General features: G+C 41.1%; 1 protein-coding gene across 2 annotated transcripts in view; it reads right to left on the bottom strand.

Annotated features, from left to right (window-relative positions):
- The window catches only part of SYNE1 (spectrin repeat containing nuclear envelope protein 1), a 436,526-nt gene that overhangs the window by 8,058 nt on the left and 409,483 nt on the right, over window positions 1–18,985 (bottom strand). For both annotated transcript variants that reach the window (XM_078054564.1, XM_078054565.1), the window contains 13 exons: window positions 18,617–18,799; window positions 18,218–18,355; window positions 16,623–16,814; window positions 15,432–15,765; window positions 13,178–13,246; window positions 11,466–11,608; window positions 9,662–9,788; window positions 8,423–8,634; window positions 5,838–6,038; window positions 4,264–4,392; window positions 2,475–2,687; window positions 1,905–1,997; window positions 488–546 (listed from right to left, as the gene is read on the bottom strand). In XM_078054564.1, coding sequence (XP_077910690.1) covers window positions 488–546; window positions 1,905–1,997; window positions 2,475–2,687; window positions 4,264–4,392; window positions 5,838–6,038; window positions 8,423–8,634; window positions 9,662–9,788; window positions 11,466–11,608; window positions 13,178–13,246; window positions 15,432–15,765; window positions 16,623–16,814; window positions 18,218–18,355; window positions 18,617–18,799 — 2,093 coding nt within the window. The remainder of the gene's footprint in view (window positions 1–487; window positions 547–1,904; window positions 1,998–2,474; window positions 2,688–4,263; window positions 4,393–5,837; window positions 6,039–8,422; window positions 8,635–9,661; window positions 9,789–11,465; window positions 11,609–13,177; window positions 13,247–15,431; window positions 15,766–16,622; window positions 16,815–18,217; window positions 18,356–18,616; window positions 18,800–18,985) is intronic.

The following is an 18,985-nucleotide window of genomic DNA, read 5'->3' as shown; positions in this document are numbered from 1 at the left end:
TTCAAAACCCACAATCTGGATAAAACATGAAAATAAAATAAAAAGCTGGGGATGTTAGTATATTTTATTCAGATTTGTGGGTTCTGTGAGTGGTAAAATAATTCATTGATCTATTACCTGTCTTATTGTAAAATCTAGAAATAAAGAGGATGAGGAAAGTCTGCCATGAATCAAATGGAGGCTGAGCCATCTACTGCACTGAATCCTTAAGTGCACACAGAATACGATGGGATGAAAAGTACCAGATGGCCTATGTCTAGTTAGATGCAATTCTGGTGGGACCCAAATATTTTGTGCTCTGAGCTTTACTTATACTTTGCACTTAGAAAAGTCTCTTCCAATTTATTAGGAAAAGGGTGTGCGGATGAAACAAGTAATTTCTCAACTACCCTGAGGCAGGCCAGATAGAGGTCTACCTAAATCATGGACAATTTTCATCATCCTCTTGGAGTTCTAGAACAGTGTGGAAACCAGGAGAACAAGGTACCTGCTGTGTGGACTGTAGACAGAGGGTCCAGGCTGTGAGAGACTACATTTGCCTCGTGGCTGTTTGCAATGAACAGGGGTAAAGAAAGAAGAATGTTCAGTCCCGGCAAATAAAGACAAGCTACTGAAAAAAATTAAACTAAAAGTGCAGCAAAGGAAAAATACATAAAATGAAATGATCAGTACCCATGAATTCAGGAAACTGGCTTTTCTTTTGTTGAAGAAGTGAAATAAATCCACATCTCTATCATCGGTCACCGAGGAAACAGAAACTGGTTCGGGAGTCCCCACCACAGTGGGGATATTTTACCCCATTTTTCATGGTGGAAACACAGGTGACTCTACACCAGCTGAGGATTTACTTACAATAAATATGAAGGTCAGCATGCCTTGTATTTTTGTCTTCTAGAACGCTGAAACAGTATTGAAATTCTTGGTAGATAAATAGATAACAATGGCAATATGAGATTTTTCTTTGTAGAATGATGAGGACCCAACGGGTTAAGTCAGGGTTAGATTTTGACTCGAAAAGCCAGTATTCCTTCACATTCTTAAACTAGGATCTATAGGAAACTAGTGAATGTAGTAAAAAACAATCCTAAATAAGATAATAACATTTATCAGCATAGAACTTAAGTGTTCATAACAAAAAAAGTGCAAACAAAATCAATACTTCTAAAAACTAAGGAAAATGGGGTGTAATAAAAATGAATATAATCATAAAGCCGGACAAACAAAACAAAACAAAACAAAAACAAGCTTCTAATTACACAGAGAAATCAAAGTATAGAGGGTAGCAGGGGCCAGATCTGTCCTTCCGGTCTCACAGAATACCGGTGAGGCAGCCTCCCAAAGGCTCCGTGGCTGAGTCCTCTTGAGCTGTTGCCTCTTTGCGGGCAACACAGTCATCAGAAACCTTCAGAACCACCTTCAGGAGTTTCTTCGCTTGAGAGTTCAACAGAACCCCCACTTGTCTCATACATTCAATGGTCTCATGAGACACTCACAGTTTTGTCTGCTCTGGCTGAGGCGCCCCTTTACAGAGAACCTACTTTTTTAGGTGAACTATGATGGTAGTGGTTTGAAGGGAGGAGCCACCAAAGAAACAAGGGAACACCATTCTAGCGATGGCCCTTGGAGCAAGAGAAATAACTTGTCTCCCTGTACCAACCACACATTGAGCCCTCCTTCTTTTGAAAAACAGAATGTTCTTTTCCATTCCTGAGTGCATGTGGGGAGGGCATGCCGCAGGGCTGAGGAAACAACACTTCACTGTGTTACTGTGTGACCACCCTCCTCTGTAGGGGGACTCCTGCTTTCCCCAAGGGGAGCATGTGGACCCTGAGGTAGGTATAGATACTGTTGCTCCCCAGCGTTCCCTCCCATGGGCCAACTGAAAAGGACCAGTGGAAAGTTACCGTTCTTTGTCTGTTGGGGGTGCTTCTTCCGGACGTAGGACTCACAGATCCCGAGGTGTCCAGTTCATCAGCAGAAGACCAGGAAGACAAATCCTACATAGGAAATAGATTCTTTTAATGACTCCATGTCCCAAAGCTGTGATGACTTGGTAATCCACAATGCATTTACCAGCCCATCCCCACCCATCCTCCATAAAAAACCGAACCATTCCTTGGGAAAAATAGAATCAGACAACTCTAAGAACAGAACCTAATTCTTCTAGTGTATTAGGCATTTTCTGGTTGTATGTTTGGTCCTGCTGGAAAATACAGGTATAGTTTTGTTATTAAAGGGTCAGCAGTAACAATTGAAAGAGGTTTTTTTGATGTAATAGAATCAAAAGCAGTGTCCTATTATAAAAGTTTATGAGTCCCTTTTTTTATTTTGAGACAGGACTCGTAAGAGCAGTGATTGAGAGCGGGCACTTTATCCTGACAAGTACTATGTTCAAAGTCCTTCTAAAAATGGATAAAGATGATGCTTCTTTGGTTTCCTGTAAGAAATGCTAACAATGTCTGCTTAGAGCTTACCTGCTGACTGCTTGACATGTCTAATAGCTTCTCCAGCTCCTTGACGTGATGACTGACCTCCTTCAAGAGAAGTCTGAGCCGATTTCCAATCACATGGACTTTTTCTTTGGCTTCTAAACAGTCTGTGCCTTCAGCATTCACCAGGAGTTGGCAAGACATGTCTTGCAGTGAGGCCACTCTGAGTTGGGATTCCAATAGCTCATGCCTTATTTGCTATGTGTGTGATAAGAAATGCTTTACTAAGAATTTTTGATAATTGGGGAAAATTCCAAAAAGGCAGAATGACATCAGTTTAACTTAGTGGACAATTAAACCTGAGTATCTGAATGCTGTGCTCACATAGGGAAGAATGAAGCAGCCCCTGGCATTCAGGAATCAGGGGTCTGGGTTTTAACCCTGCCTCTGCCAAAAACAGTTTATAAGGCCCCTGAACCTTTCTGATCTCAAGTTTTCTCATTTCAGAAAATGATAATACCTTTTCCTGCCTGGTCCACAGTACATATATTGAAAGGTTCAAATTGGTGAATATACGTGAATGTGCTTAAAATATCAAGTATTATGCAAAAGAGACGTAAGATATTCTTTTATACAGAAAGTGAAACATTAACATATAAATATAGCAAAACTCACATATGTCTAAGTATATACTCTGATCTTTGTCCAAGATTTTTTTGAAGGATATAGTAGTGATTTATTATTTACAACTAATGTCTGAGGTCAAAAGTCAGTACAAATGCCATTGCATAGTTATTCCTTCTTGGTTTCTAAGACCTTCATGGTACTGAATTAAAAGCTACCAATTCTGTTGGTTAGGTTAATAAGCATTAAATGTTGAGAAATGACATTTTAAAAATACAGAAAGCTACAAAATGCAAATCATTTTCTCCTAATGGAACTCAAATATACTGCTTTATCTTCTATAAAATCCCTTAAGTACACTGTACATTATATTGTCCAAAGTCCTTTGCATAAGAATCTACGCAGAGATTCTGCAAATTTCCTTTTGAATTCAGTGCTAGAAAAAGTTTCTTTCTCCTTGAGAACTGGCATGTTTTCTTTTTCTCATATAATGAAAATAACTTTTCACATTTCCCTTTTGTCTTCATTTTCACAAAACTTGGTGACAAGGTTACTGTTAAATCTGATACACTTAATTTCTTCTTTTTTTTTTTTTTAAGGTTTTATTTATTTATTTGAAAGAGAGAGAGTGAGTGAGAGAGAGCATGAGCAGGACAAGGGGGAGAAGCAGACTCCCCTGTTGAGCAGGGAGCCTGACATGGGGCTTGATCCCAGGACCCTGGGAGCATGACCTGAGCCAAAGGCAGTTGCTGAACTGACTAAGCCACTCAGGCACCCCCCCACTTAATTTCTTCTAAGAAGTCTTAATGGTCCCTCTATTTTAATAGTTTCAGTGTCCATAAAAATAAAATTTAAGCAACTCAATATACTCTTACTTTATACATAGATGTAACAAATACAGTTTAAATTAAAAATAAGTGCAATTGCCAAAGATCTGCTTTAGTAAAAACAATCTAATTAAGATGAAGAACTAATTAAGATCTCTACAATTGAGCAATGACTTTAGAACCAGATTCTAAAGCTAGTAGACGTCATCTTCTATAAGCATGTTTGCCTCACAAAAATCAGAAACTATAACAAATAAAAAAGAGAAAATTAGAGACCAGCATGCAAAAGGTAAAAAAAAAAAAAAATCACCTCCATTCTTTTTCTGTAAATGAAATTGATGACTGCTATGAGTAGGCAGGCCGCCAGAGCTCACGCATCTTACCATAAGCTGTTTGTGATGGTCCTGAAGTGTCTCTGCATCCTGGTTAGAATCAATAGGGACAATTTCATTTTTCCTTCTGTCGATGTTCTCCAGCATAAGAAGCAAACCATGACTCATTTCATGGAAATCCTATGAAGAAAAAAAATGGAGTATAAAATCATCGTGAATAATATATTCTTCTTTCCCTCACAGCTTAAATTTCCACTCTTTACAATTGCTACCACTGGCAAAGATACGTTGGATTTAAGGTCTTATGCACAACTCCTTTCTGAGAAAGGCACTGGTGCTGTGGCAATTTTCTGAGTTCACATTCTCTCCAAAAGCATCTAGTTTGTTATTTGAGGGAGAATTTAGACATAAGGAAAAACTGGCATCAAATACTTAATTTCTAGGGTTACTATACAGTTTGGAAGAAAGCAACTCTTCTCCCCTCTTTTCCCTGTATTCAAACCTTCCCATCTTGTAAGGCCTTAATCCGATCCCTATATCCTTCATTCATCCATTTGTTCATTCATTTATTCAACACATAGTTACTGAAAATCTCTTACGCACAGGGCTAGGAGGGGGTGCAGGGGTGAGACAACAGCTTGCGTACCTGCTTTCAAGGTATTCTTGGGGTACATGCAAACCTGGGAAGCAGGTTTACACTGTGCTCAGAATACAATCTGCTCCTCGTCAGGACCTACAAGACCCTGCATGATCTGGTTGCTAAGCATCTCCCTGATCTTTCTTATCCCTGCCTCTCTGACTACATTCTGATCCCACTGGCCTCTTTTCTGACCTTAAAGACACTAAGCCCTTTCCTGTTTCTGGGACATCCCATTGGCTCTGTCTGGCATATTCCTCCAGTGTCAGCTCAAAGATTCATAGAAATTCCCTGACCTCTATCCCAAAGTGGCTTTTCTCAGTTACTCTTAACATCCACACTTGTAAGCATCTTGGTTAAGCAATTACTTGCATTTTTTAATGTATTTATTTGTGAGAGAGAGAGAGCACAAGCAGGAGGAATGGCAGGCATAGGGAGAAGCAGGTTCCCCGCTGAGCAAGGGGCCCAATGCGGGGCTCGATCCCAGGACCCCAGGATCATGACCTGAGCTGAAGGCAGACGCCCAACTGACTGAGCCACCCAGGTGTCCCAGCAATTACTTGCATTTTTACTGTTTGTCTTCCCCAACAAAAGTAGAGGCTTTGTTGTATCCTGACTGCTCTACATAATATCTGTCAGAGAGTGGGCACTCATCAAATAATTGTGGTCGAATGGATGAGTAAATATTTGTAATGCTCACTTTCATGTTCAGGAAATATCAGCCAACATGCTCAGTAAATATCTGTTGAATGAATGAATGAATGAATGAATGAATGAGTTGGGGCTGAGATAAAATTGTGGGAATAGTCCAGTTAGCTGGATAAAAGACGGGGTCCAGATGTACAGATTCTCCAGCATAATGAATAGTTTGGGCACAATGTTATCTCATTCAAATCCCGGCTTTGGGGAGCGATTGCATCCCTCGAAGTGACCTTAATAAATCAAGTCCCAGACTCAGCTACACTGGAAATGTCTGACTCCCACGAACCTGACACTGCATCAGTGCATCCTGGAGCAGGCCCCGCCACTCTTCCAGCAGTGAGCACACACGGTCCCAGCGCCCGTTCATCTGGGACAAGCGATCTTGCAGATCTTGGCTTTTCTCACTGCCAGGCTGGGTGAACTCAGAGCTGCACAGGTTGATGGAAAGGATGATGGCTTTCCGGTGGTCCACAGCTTTCTGGAGCTCCTATAAAGAGAAAGGAGAACAACCAAAGAAAGAAAATAATAATAAAAACATTTAGAGCATAGTTTAAGATCTTAGGAAATGCTTCACCCAAATTAAAAGATCCATTCAGTAAAACTGGCCTTAACCGAATGGCTAGATAAGAGATAGTGATGCACACCACTGAGGGCCACACTGTAGTTAAAGGAAATGGATTTGATGTACACTTGACAACTCGAATAGGTTTTAAAATATGGTGTAGAGTGAAACAGTCAGAAACAGAGCAATGTGTATAACATGAGAGCATTTATGTGATTTAAAAGGCACGAGCACACATACAAATCCACATTTTTTATGCATATATGAATGAATATTCATTCAGTATTTAAGAATGGTTGCCACGGGTTTCAGGAATGGAGATTAGAAAACAGTGGTGGAATAGGATAAATAAAATTAAGAGGAACTTTGCAGGAAGCGCTGATGACCCTGTGCACCCAACTAAGGAGTCTGATGAACTCAACCCAAGCACAGGAGCTCAACAACAATAAAACAAAACAAACCCAGATGGGCAGCAGGAGATGTTCTAGTGTAAGAATCTCATCACTAGACCAATGGGACTTAAAGTTGTGTGCAGAAGAATGAAATGGGAAACTTGCTAAGAAGGCAGATTCCCAGGCCTCAGCCTCTAGCTGTTTGGACTCGGGAGGCACAGAGAGTTAGTGGCCCACAAGGGGAGAACCCTGCCAATGTCATAGGCCACATTCTTGTGATGGTGAAGAGAATGGATTGGGTATTTCAACAGCTAACCAATTCACATTGATTTCACAAAAAACTAGGCAACTTGATTTTTGCTTTATGCATTTCCCACAAATCTAGGACTATTCCAACAACTTGTGCAGCACATGATTATGCACTAATGATTCAATATCTGGGTACTGTTTAAACATCCCCAGATTAGTTTAGGGTCAGTGATCCTGCAAATCACATCTACCCACGCTACATTTTCTTCTAAGTTCTCAACATTTCTGTTATGTTTCCAGCTTGTCTTAATTTTTCACTTTCCAACAGATTCTTAAAATGCAGTAATATAGATTTGACCACAGAGATATTATAAGATCAAGAGATACTGTGGAAAGATACAGACTTATATTCAGGAAACAGACAGGAAGGACTGGGGAAGGCACACAGAGGGTGGCTTTTTCTTATCACACATGCTGAATTTCAAGGTCTCCTTTTCCCACCCTAATCTCACTTAGGTCTCAGACTCCGGCCAGCATTTGCTTTATCAACTTTTTAAGGAGTTTGGTCATCATACACACTGCCTTACATTTTCCCAGAGAGGAAATAAAATAATTTAAGTACGTTAGAGAAAAAAGCATTTTATAATCCAGATAATATAAATTGCATCTCCCATCTGATGCCTCATCCAGAAATTGATGGGGCTAGTGCAGAGGTTATTCTATAAGAAGAAATCTGAGCAACAGTGGGGAAGACTCATTTCTCTGCAAATTTAAAACAAGCAACAAACAAAACAAGCCACCAAAACATCACCCCAAAATAAATAGCATACACAAAACCCGAGACACAAATGCAGCACACTTAACCCTTGAGCCCGGAGAGCCTAGGTAGCTCCATTCTGAGGAAGAGCACATCTTGATGTTCTCCAAACAAAAAGAAAGGACTGAAGGAGCTATTAAAAACAAACTGGGCTCTCAATCCAGAGTATGCTTACAAAAGCCTCCACAGAGTAATGCATTTCAAGAACTGTGCTAAGGAGGAGTGTTAAGACCTGGAGATGGAGTTAGAGGACATTATCCTGTGCAGATGGACACCCGTCCAGGCCAAAATCAAGTGCACATGCCAGGTGTTTTACCATAATTACTCCACAGTTTTATTTTGTTGTATTTATTACACTGCATATTGCTTCTTTTACTACTATAATCTATTTCAGATGTTCTGCTCTTTCCAGAATGTCAAGCAATTCCACTACGTCTCTACAAAGTCAGAGAGACACAATCTTGGAGAGGAAACCTCTCTAGCTCTAGATACAGACTGGCAGGAGCCTGGTCATTTCTGCATTTCCCTTAAAAGAGGGTAAACAGGTCCCAGAGGTCCCTGGATGTTTCATGAACTTTTAATATTAGTCATTCCTTAAGAACTAAGTCATTAAATCATACATGATTATTTACACGGGGGCTGGTTCTACGACGTGGTCCATCTTTCTGCCCTTCCAAACCTGTTCTATAAATACTGATTTGGGACGGTTGGGCATTCGTGTTCATTTCTGTTGACAACTTCCCTGCAGCTGGGTGATAACGGACCAGCTAGAGCTAGTGGTTTCGTCGGGCCAGGCAGTCCACGGGGCAGTTCTCTGTCTGGCCCCCGTGGGAAAGGCTGAGGGCAGCTACCTTGAGCTTTTTTATTTGGAGCTCGATAGCCTGGATGTCAGTGCTGAGCTCCAGGTGCCGCAGCTGCTCCAGCCCCTGTTCCGTCTCCCCCAGCCACGTCCAGATGTTGTTCAGGTCCGCGCGGAACTGCTGCCACTTCTGGAGGTTCTGTTTCATTCTCAGCTCCTTGCTCAGGGCCTGGGCCTGGATGAGTTCCCACCGGTCAATCACACCTGCAGGACCCAACACACACAGATGAGTGAGCTGCGTTTCTCCACGCAGGGTGTTTGGGAGATGCTTCAAAGATACATCCGTGGCTATGTATAAATAACAACAGAAAGAAAAGTAATTCCAGCAGGCGCTTCTGTTGTTGTCAGCTGTAAAAACAAAACAAAAACCAAAACAAAACAGTATAATGGCTGTGTTTATCCTATCTGCATTTTTAATGATAATGGGGTAAAAAAACCACAAAAAACTACATAGGATTTAATACCATAAAGAGCTTTATGAAGTAATAAGCAGTAAAGTGCATGAAGATGATATTCAGTTGGTTTCTTTTTGCAACAGAACTTGGAGAGCACATATATAAAATGCCAGATGAGGGGCGCCTGGGTGGCTCTGTCGGTTAAGCGCTGACTCTTGGTTTCAGCTCAGGTCATGATCTCAGTGTTGTGAGATCGAGCCCCACGTTGGGCTCCGCGCTCAGTGTGGAGTCTGCTTGAGATTCTCTCTCCCTCTTCCTCCGCCCCTTCCCCCTTACTCACACTCTTTCTCTCTCTCTCAAATAAATAAAGCTTTAAAAATAAAACAAAACAAAATAAAATAAAATAAAATAAAATGTCAGACAAGAGATGTTAGAGAGAGGGGCACCTGGGCGGCTCAGTCGGTTAAGCGTCTGCCTTCGGCTCAGGTCATGATCCCGGGGTCCTGGGATCAAGCTCTGCATCAGGCTCCCTGCTCGGCGGGAAGCCTGTTTCTCCCTCTCCCACTGCCTTCCACTCTGCCTACTTGTGCTCTCTCTCTATCTCTCTGTCAAATAAATAAATAAAATCTTAAAAAAAAAATGTTAGAGAGAGTGCATTAAAATAAACGGGATGTGTTCCCTACCCCCCTCTGTCAGGAGATCATCGTAACATGGAGAAAAGCTCTCAGGGGAGAATCGTGTAGAGTGAGATGAGCAGCACAGGGTAACACAGGGGCAACAAGGGGCTTCAGGATCTTCTATTTCCCTCTTTCCTGACCTGAGCACCACTCACTCACCAGCTGTTTGGGTTTCCGTTGTATTCAGGTTAACAAAGCCGGGGAAATTCTCTTCTTCCTCCTTCAGTTTGTGTTCTAGTCTCTTCACCGAGTCTATACTTCCGCTGCACTCACTCAGCAATTTCATCTGTTGAGACACAGAAAACAGGCCCTGTCACAGAATTCTCAGATTCTCACAAGTGCAAGAGTTTCTGGGGGAAAAGATCTTTCTAGTTCCTTAAAAAGGACAGTGGCTGTGTTTTACTGCTCTGTGGAAAAAAAAAATCTGCTAAAAACAAAAAAATCAAGTTCAAAAACACGTTCCTGCAACACAGGACACATTCATAGACACGCAGAACAGTGCCTTGAAGATATGCTTCGCATACTGGGTTTTGCATGAGAATCCCTCAGAATTTCTTTTACATCTCTGTCTGTTTTAGACTAAAAACCAATCTGGGATTTAAAACTCAGAGCCCTCAGCTGGCAATACAATATATAATTTTTGGCAACTTGCTTCTTCTTTCTTAAACTGAAATGTGGGAACAATAATATTACCACAAATCTCAAAGGAACATTTTTTTTGCATTAAATAATTAAAATACTTAAAAGCAGAAAGTACTATTAAAGCCAGCTGTTTCATAAGAAAATTTAAGCAATGTTTAATAGGTGTTAAGGGAATAAATTCTAACATCAAAGGATAACATTCCAACTCCAAGTTTAATGTCATGCACAGCATTCAAAGAACTCTTGCTCTACTAACCATAAAGTTACGTCTCAAAGCCTTTAACAAATCACACTGCTATGACGTTTGACTGTTTTTGACTGAGACTGAGTACAATCTCAGTGATGTCAGCATGGTCACCATGAAACCTTATTATATTTAAAAAAAAATAAGTTTCACTATAATAGAAGTTGGTATAACAGGCCAAACTAAACAGGAAATAAACTCATGATTGATTGATTACTCTTCTGTAATTGTGAGGACATTAATATCAGCATATATAAACTACAACAATTCTCTTCTCTGGTTTCAAAAATCAGTACATTGGAGTTGTCATTAGACTTAGGGAAATTAATTTTTCTTTCCTTTTACTAAGCAGTCTTTTGGGTGTGAAAAGAAAGTATGAGCCATGGAAGAGATTTACTTTTAAATTCTCTTTCTTAAGTATGTGTAGGAAAATGGGTAGTTCTCCAGGAAAAATTATTTGGTCAGTAACTTGAGCAGAGCAAATAAACTCAGTATATACTTTATTAGGTAGGAACTTTGAAAACAGAAGTTAGTAATATATACAATCTTTTGCCATCTTTTCTTCAAATCCCTCTTGTTAGTCAGATTTGTTTTCTCCAGAATGAGCATACTGATAACAGAGGATAAAAATATTCCTAAAGCCAGTAAGTGAATCAATAAACCCCAGAAAAGGGGTTATTGCATGCTTAGTATATTCTGTGTTAGTAATCTATCAGCTAAATCTGCTGGTCCAAGGATAACCTTGGCCCCAAAATTATTAGCTGAGTTTGGAAAATGCCTAATCACTTTTGAGAGCCAAAGCATTTTGTTGCTTTCAATTAAATGGATCTCACGGAGTTCTCCATGTAAAGGAACAGGTTGGTCACTGCAGTAGGTCAATGCATCTGAGCACGGGCCCGTTTTACTCAAAAGGTAGCCTGCTAGCACGGCTTCGTTTTGTACACCCGAGCCCATGAGCTCAAGGACAGCGTGGTGCTTCGATAGCTCAGAGAGCCCTGGGCCGCAGACAGACCGTTCTTTGTCACACAGTTATGATTCCCAGGTGCCTGCTGGCATCACAAGGGTCAGGACACTCACATAGCCTCTGTAGCTGGAGTCTAGCTCCGGTCCCGTGGGAGTTTTGCTGCGGATAATATTTTCAGTTTGCTGCATCTGAAAACGGCTCTCATCCAAGGCTCTGTCCAGTTGTCGGATCTGCGACTCGAAGGCACTGGGAGCTCCTACAGTGTCAACCACAAGAATCTTTAACACGCTTGACATTCAAGGAGAAGTTTGAGAAATTACTTCGGCTAAGGCGGTACAGAAAGGACATATGTGTGCGTCATTACAAAGCAAATTTAGTACTAACGTGCTGGTGAGTTAGAAGTTCGAAGACCAGACCAATCAATGAATGTGGTTGGCTCAGAGTCCTAGCAGGCCAGATACTGCAAAAGGGCTCTGCAGGGGGCTCTAACAGACTGTGTGTCTGCTCTGCTTCCAGCTGATTCCCTGAAAAACTACATGTTGTAAGCTGTGGGAGGCCTCTCCAAAAGCCTAGGGTGGTGCCTTTTGCTCCCTCCAAACCAAGATGCAGCTATTTCTCATATTCCCTCTGCAGGCACTTATTAAGCAGAAAAAGATATAACCCTCTGTTTTCCTTCTGCATCTCAATAGAAGATAGTGCTCATAGAAGACAGTCACCCCGGGCTGCATCATTCGCTTAAGGTATGACTTCAAGTTAACCAAGAGACTAGTTCAGGTTACATATGGGTAGAGACACCAAACTACCAAAGGCTTGCTTTTGTTTAAAACCCAAACCAAAACCAGGAGAAAGCTAAGATTTTAGCATTTGCATCTAAGCGTTCTCTTAGAGCCTGGAACTTCTGGCTCATCGCCTTTCAAAGTGTGATGTGTGTGTGTGCAAAATGTGTGTGTGCGTGCGTGTGTTATGATTTTTGAACTGAACAAGAACATTGATTGTCAGAGTGAAGCTAACGCAGGGTGAAAGCAGAACATATATTAGTAAGCTTTATTAATTTTTTTTGAAAAAAGGCCTAAATACACCTGGAAGAGGTCTCTCACTGGGTATCACTGAAGAAGTCACCATTTCAGCAATGCTACTTTGCTTCAAAAACTAAGTGTAAACTTACACCTTTGCAATTCACTATTGCATCATTGTGTTCAAACCCTATTCTCTCCACCTTCCCCCAAAATGCTCAGCTATGCTGACCTATAGTTTATCTAGTGCAACATTAAACAAAACTGGTTCCATTTTCCTTTCTTTATTTTATGGGGTAAGACTTATTAAGGTCAATTACAATTTTTTTTTAGAGCCAGACATCTGGTCTCACCCCCTGATCTTATATGTGGCCCTTGAGATCAGGAGGATGAATGATGGGCCTGACGTCACGTATGCAGGCCGGGAGCCCTGAGCCCTGAGTGCCGAGGCACAGGTAAGTCTACGAGTCCTGGAAGTCACGAAATCAGTACGGCTACCCTCAAGCAGGGCACAGATGCTGAAGACTAGCACTTCCATCTCCCATTTTCATCATAGGTCTATACCTAATGAGACTCATTCCCATTTAACAAGCTGAGAAGTCGTTTCACTGAACTTGATTACTAAAATCTTATTCTTGGTGTTGATCAACAGAATGGGGTTTTGTTTGTTTCTACTGCAGCAGTAAGAGAAGAAGGTGGTTCCTTAACATGCTGGTGCCACAGAGCTGTGAGAGAGACAGCAGATGTGCTCAGAGAGGAGGCTTGTTACAGGTCAGGGGTGGGGGAGGATTGCTTTGGCTTTTTGTGCCTACCAGAGGTATTTCTGATTGCACTTTCTGTGAGTTTTACATAGGCCTCAGGACTTTCGGGGATCATTACATCTGCAAAAAGAGCACAGTCTAAGTTGACAGCTAGATTCCTTGTGGCGGGAATTAACTTTCCTAGGGAAAAAAGGTTAGTCACTCTAGACAGGCAGAGGAACATACAGAGGAGTGTGAGCGTGCTCACCAAAGGTTTCCTGAAATAAACCATCAGAGCTCACGCTGAGAATGTTTTATGAGCCAAGCACCGTTCTAAGCACTCATTTATCTTTGAAGAAACCCTACAGGGTGCATGGAAGTCTTATTCCCATTTTATTGATAAGAAAGCTGAGATCCAGAGGAATTAAATGACCTATCCAAGTTTCAACAGGTAGTAATTGGCAGAACTGAGATTTCAATCCAGACAGATTCTAGAGCAGCAGATTTCTGTCCAGTAGAAATAAAGGGAGCTACATATGTCATTTTAATGGTTCTAAGAGCCACATTAAGAAAAGTAACAAGAAACAGATGAAAATAATTTTAGTGCTTTACTTTGCTAAACCAATATATCTGAATTATGATGTGTAATCACCATAAATATTATTACTATTTTACATCCTTTCTTTGTGCTAAGTCTTCAAAACTTGTGAATTCACATAAGTACATTTGACACAGCAAATCTCAATTTTGCAAGGTCACATTTCAGGGCTCAATATGTTCAGTCACATGTGGCTGATGGCTACATACCAGAGAGCACTGCTATAGATAAGAAATGCCTATTAGGCCTACTGTAAAAACAAAATAGAAATGAGGGAAATCATTTTCTTTTTAGATAGTGTCATACCCTTGGGAATCCAAATGGGAACCATCAGAGACAAGCAGAGACGGCCTTTTGGAGAATGTGTGAGACACATTTACAAGTGCTGCGAATTGGCCTCTGATTCTTTCTTCCATTCTTACTCACCTTCCTACAATGTTCCTCTTTCTCTGTCCACCCCTTCACTATATGTGTTTCTTACGGTCTTGTCTTTCCTGTTTTGCTTTATACATTTTTCCCGGATGATTTCCTCTCTTCCCTCAGGGACAATTACCATGTATATGTGGATAGCCACCTAATCTGCATTTCTAGTTCTAGAACTTCAGACCCATGCAACTACTGCTGGGTATTCCATTTGTATATTCTACAGTATCTCGAATTCAGGGTGTACACAACTGAATCATTACCTCCCCCCTTCTTGCTGCCCTGCCCCCTGGCCCACAGACACCCACAACATTCTCTCCCTCTTGTGGTCCTCAGGGCCTCAGTCTACCTGTACCTTTCACCAAGATACCCAAGTCTGAAAGTCAGCTCAATCCCAGTTCAATCAACCATCACTTAAGGAGGAGACTTGTCATGATTTGTCACTTCTCTTCCATTCTCTCCATCCCCAGTGTTGTTCCTCAGTTCAGGCCACCATCATCTCTCTACCCTTGATCACAAAATGTTTCCATCTGAGCTTTTCTCCAATGTGATCCCTTCCATATAGTATTGAGACAGGTTCTGTTGAAAGTATGTATCTGATCATGTCAACTCCTGCTTAGAGATCTGCTGTGGTGCCCCAGCACCTTCAGGAGAGAATACCCTTCCACGGCAAGTAGGCTGCTATGTGACCAGGTCCTGGTTTGCCTTTCCACCTCCTCTTTGTCCACTCTGTGTCTCTCAGTCTACAGCCTTGTCATTCTGGACGAACTTCAGGTGACCAAAAGCTCTGTGGCTGATCATAAAGCTGGGTGGGCACCCTCTCCTCTCTTCCTCTGAACTTCACTGTGTCTATCTAACTGACTCCCATTTATCCTTTGGGTCTCAGCTCAAGAGTCTTTTCCCTAAAGCCTTTCCTCAAAGCTCTGGTTAGTCAACCCTTGGCTGTGTTTCTGTACCACCCTGTGTACATTACATTGTAGCACCAACGTTTCACACAGCTGTTGCTTATCTGTCTGTGTTCCACACTAGAGTGTAGGCTCTTTGAGAACAAAAGGAACCATGTGTTCCTAATACTTATACAGTGCTTGTCACATAGTAAGAATATAAGTGTATGTAGGATAAACCAATGGTCATGCCAATTTTTGGATTTGATAATCACATTAATACCCAATTATTCTATTATGTGCAATTTATTCTAATGGAGAAAGGAAGAAGAGGATTCTGCTTAGTTTACACATTTCAGATACAATATTCAGTCCTTTTTATTTTCTTTCAATTTGGCCTATTGGAAGAGCTCTTCCCTACCTGATAAGCCAACAGCTCCCCTGAGGTAGAAATCTTTATCATCCTGACCCTCTTCATCCTCAGAGGGCAGAGCTCTGGACACAGCAGACTCCAGGTCACGACTGAGGTCATAGTCATGGTCCCACTCCAGGGGGATGGAGTCCACACTGGCAGGGGTGTCTCGTCCGGACCGCTCGCTCCGCAGGGGCTGGGCGAGTGAGAGGGAGGGGTTGGAGGAAGGCTGGGGGGAAAGCACGCCGTCCACAGAGGTGTCACGCCAGTGGAGGTCCGAGAGAGCTGCAGAGTCATCCAGCTCCAGCTCCCGGTCAGAGAGGTCATGCTCATCATCTGGGAGCTAGAAATGTAGTCAAGCCAACTCCATCACCGCAGTGGTCAGATGATGCCCTTACCACTTCTTGTTCTGCCTCTCACCAAATCTCAGTGTTCGAGCTTATCTGGGCCATATTCCTACCTCAGTGGGGGTAATTTATGACTTCCTATCATCAAATAAGTAGGAATCCTCTGATCACTTTTAAAAATGTCTTATAATCTATCAAAGCTCCAGTTTTTATCACTGGTGAATGGAAAGAATATTAAAACATACTTCAAATAATTAAGATAAAATAAGGTAATATAAATAAAGGCAGCCTAGTAGCGTGCCTGCAATACAATAGTTACACAATGGCACATTTCAGGAACAAGAGGGGGTTACGAATGAAACTTTACCTGGTCCTCTTTTACCTTATATCCCAGATGCAAAATATATTTTATCACAGAATATTCCAAACATTCTAATAACATTTTGTGATGTGATTATGGTAGCAATTAGGAAAGTGGAAGAGAAAAAAAAAATTCAACTAAACAAATTCATCAATTGAGCAACTACTTGCATTGCTCACTTTCATCTCCTTATTTCTTCTAGAAGCGTCTTTATCTTCCATAGAAGATATGTGCCAGTATTCTCTGAGGTTTTTACATATGTATTAAACTTGTTTCATACCCGAAGCAATCCTGTCTACACGGGAGGTAGTAGTATTAAACCAGCTGAGGACACCAAGGCAAGAGACGTGAAGTAACATGCCCAAGGTTATGTAGACAACACATGTCAGAGCTCAGATTGGAACCCACTGTCCAAGGCTACCTAACCCCGTGTAACTAATTCTCTTTAGACTTAGTAACAATGAAAAAAAAAAAAAACAACAGATCACATACAGGCAGGCGAATCAGTTTCTTATGGTATCTTTCCACGCGCCCGAAGACCTCCTGACAGTAACGCCGGAGTTCATCCAGCTCTTCCTCGATGACGGCCGCATCCCATGGCTCACTCTTTTCTATAAGCTGTTCTCCTTGGGCAATTATCTGCTCAATCTTATTGTGGTTTAGTGAAATTTCCTGCTGGAAGGCCTGGGGAACACAAATCTTGTGTAATTTTTTTATTGTTCACAGTGACATGAAATAATTATAAGATATATATTTAGAAAAACCATGCAGGGGATATTGAATTTACCATACATAGTGACAAGCCAAGAAGCTATTACTTTCTAAAGTCAAACATAAAAATTTTAAATCAGAACAGGAGTCAGAAATGGAATCGTCAGAATTCCATGACCAGAAAGGCGCCTTTGGCTAATGAAATTTACTGCCACAGACAGTGTGGGTAGAGAATCACAGGAAAAAACATTTAAACCCATCACAAAGTTGATAGCACTGGTTATCCCTAATGAAAAGCAATGGTAAGCAATATAGTGCCACTGAAATAAATTTAACATTTTAGAGAGTTAATTAAATATTTTAATTTTAGATTTTCTGATCATATGTCAAACATGACTAAGAGAAACCATCCAAATGATAATGTCACAAATTCTTCTCAGATGATTCTTTTATTGATTCAGGACATAATCACAAAAGATTATAATTATCTGAACAACAAGGAATTCGGGGGGATTATTTAGACTCATTCTGTAAAGTTGAAAAGAGTTAAGCTAGTGGGGACAGATTTCAGGGACAAATTTTAATTCAATATAAGAATAAACTCCGTAATAGTTGAAATTACCCACTAAGGAAAAGGCTGCTGGGAGAAGGGAGCATGGTGGTGAGCTCTGCGATCCTGCCAGAGTCTAAAAAGAGTCAACTACCACTTGGTAGAAATTTCCTGTTGAAGGTTTTAAATATTGGTTTGTCTGTGAAATGACTTGGAGGAGTCAGTGGGGAAGGGGTGGGACTATCAGGGCTCGCTACTTTCCCATTTTTTCATCCTGAGAATCTATGAGAATCTATGATTTTTGTCATCCTGAGAATTTATTCTTGCATAATACTCAAGTTGTTAAAACACTCTTCCTTTTAGGGACTCCTTATATCTAACGTGTATCACTATTTAAATTTTTAATTAGCCACTGTGCTGGAACTGCACGGTGAAACATATCAAATATGCTTAAAAATTAACTTGGCATCTAAGGATGTGGAATATGTGGAATGAAATCCCAACATGAGCAAGTTGGAACATGGAAGTCAAATGAACTATTTGAAGGTGCTAGAAACAAAGCAGAAAAAAAAAACAACCAGCCAAAAAACAAGATTCCTAACACCCTGGCAATGAAGTTAATAATTAAAACTATATAGACTAATGGTAGTTATCTCTGGGTAATGTTCTTTATTTCATTTTTAATACATTTTGTATTTTCTGAATTTTTTTTAATCAAGAACTAACTTTTTCAAATGAGTTCTTTACTATGTTCTTTACAAAAGGATCTACAAATCCCTTCCTCTTCGCCTCTTCTTCGCAATTTGAAAAATCACTACTATCTTACCTTGAGTTGCTTTATTTTAGCTTGAACATCGCACTCAGAAAAATGCTCAATATTAGTGAGCTGTAGATCCATCTCTGTCAGCCACACCAGAATGCTGTCCCGAGCAGTCTCAAATTCCTCACGCTGGCCAATGAAATGCTGGATGTGAAAAGAAAATGATAAAAAACTAAAATCCACATGCACATATGGAGATGACACTGCCAATTCCAACGTTCTTCTGGAAAGTCACTTTCTCAACAAACAATGAGAACTCTGTAACCCTTTACCATATAAATTACCCTATAAACCACTCTTGCCATCCCAATCTTATAAAAATCACTGAGATTATGTCTGAATATGTTCGCATGGCCCAATCCTGTCCTCTGGGTCTCTAAGTGACAGAGGAGGCATAATAAAGACCTTGAGTCTGCGCAAGATGGAGGTGACACGCTTTTGCAGGTTGTCCCATCTCTGGTTGCCTTCGTGAACCATCTGCTTTAGGCTACAGGCGGAATCGGTGCGGTTCTCTCTGGCCAGGCGACGGTACTGCTTGTTGATCAGTTCCAGCTGGGTGAGGCTCTCGTGCACCTGTCGCTGGAAAGCCTAAGACCGCAGAGAAGCATGTCAGTGAGGGGATCAGTGACGGGCTCTCAGCAAGGGCACTGGCCTCATCCTACAGTGAGAGGGAAAGGACAATTTCTAAGGAGGGTTTATTTCCCCTTATTAAACCAGAGTAATGGGATCAGTGTGGCTAAAGGACAGGGCATAGATCAAACAAAAATATGAGAG

The sequence above is a fragment of the Halichoerus grypus genome, chromosome 9 (assembly GCF_964656455.1).
Source record: "Halichoerus grypus chromosome 9, mHalGry1.hap1.1, whole genome shotgun sequence".
NCBI lineage: Eukaryota > Metazoa > Chordata > Mammalia > Carnivora > Phocidae > Halichoerus > Halichoerus grypus.
The sequence above is the reverse complement of the archived record's forward strand: the minus strand, read 5'-3'. Positions and strand labels throughout refer to the sequence as shown.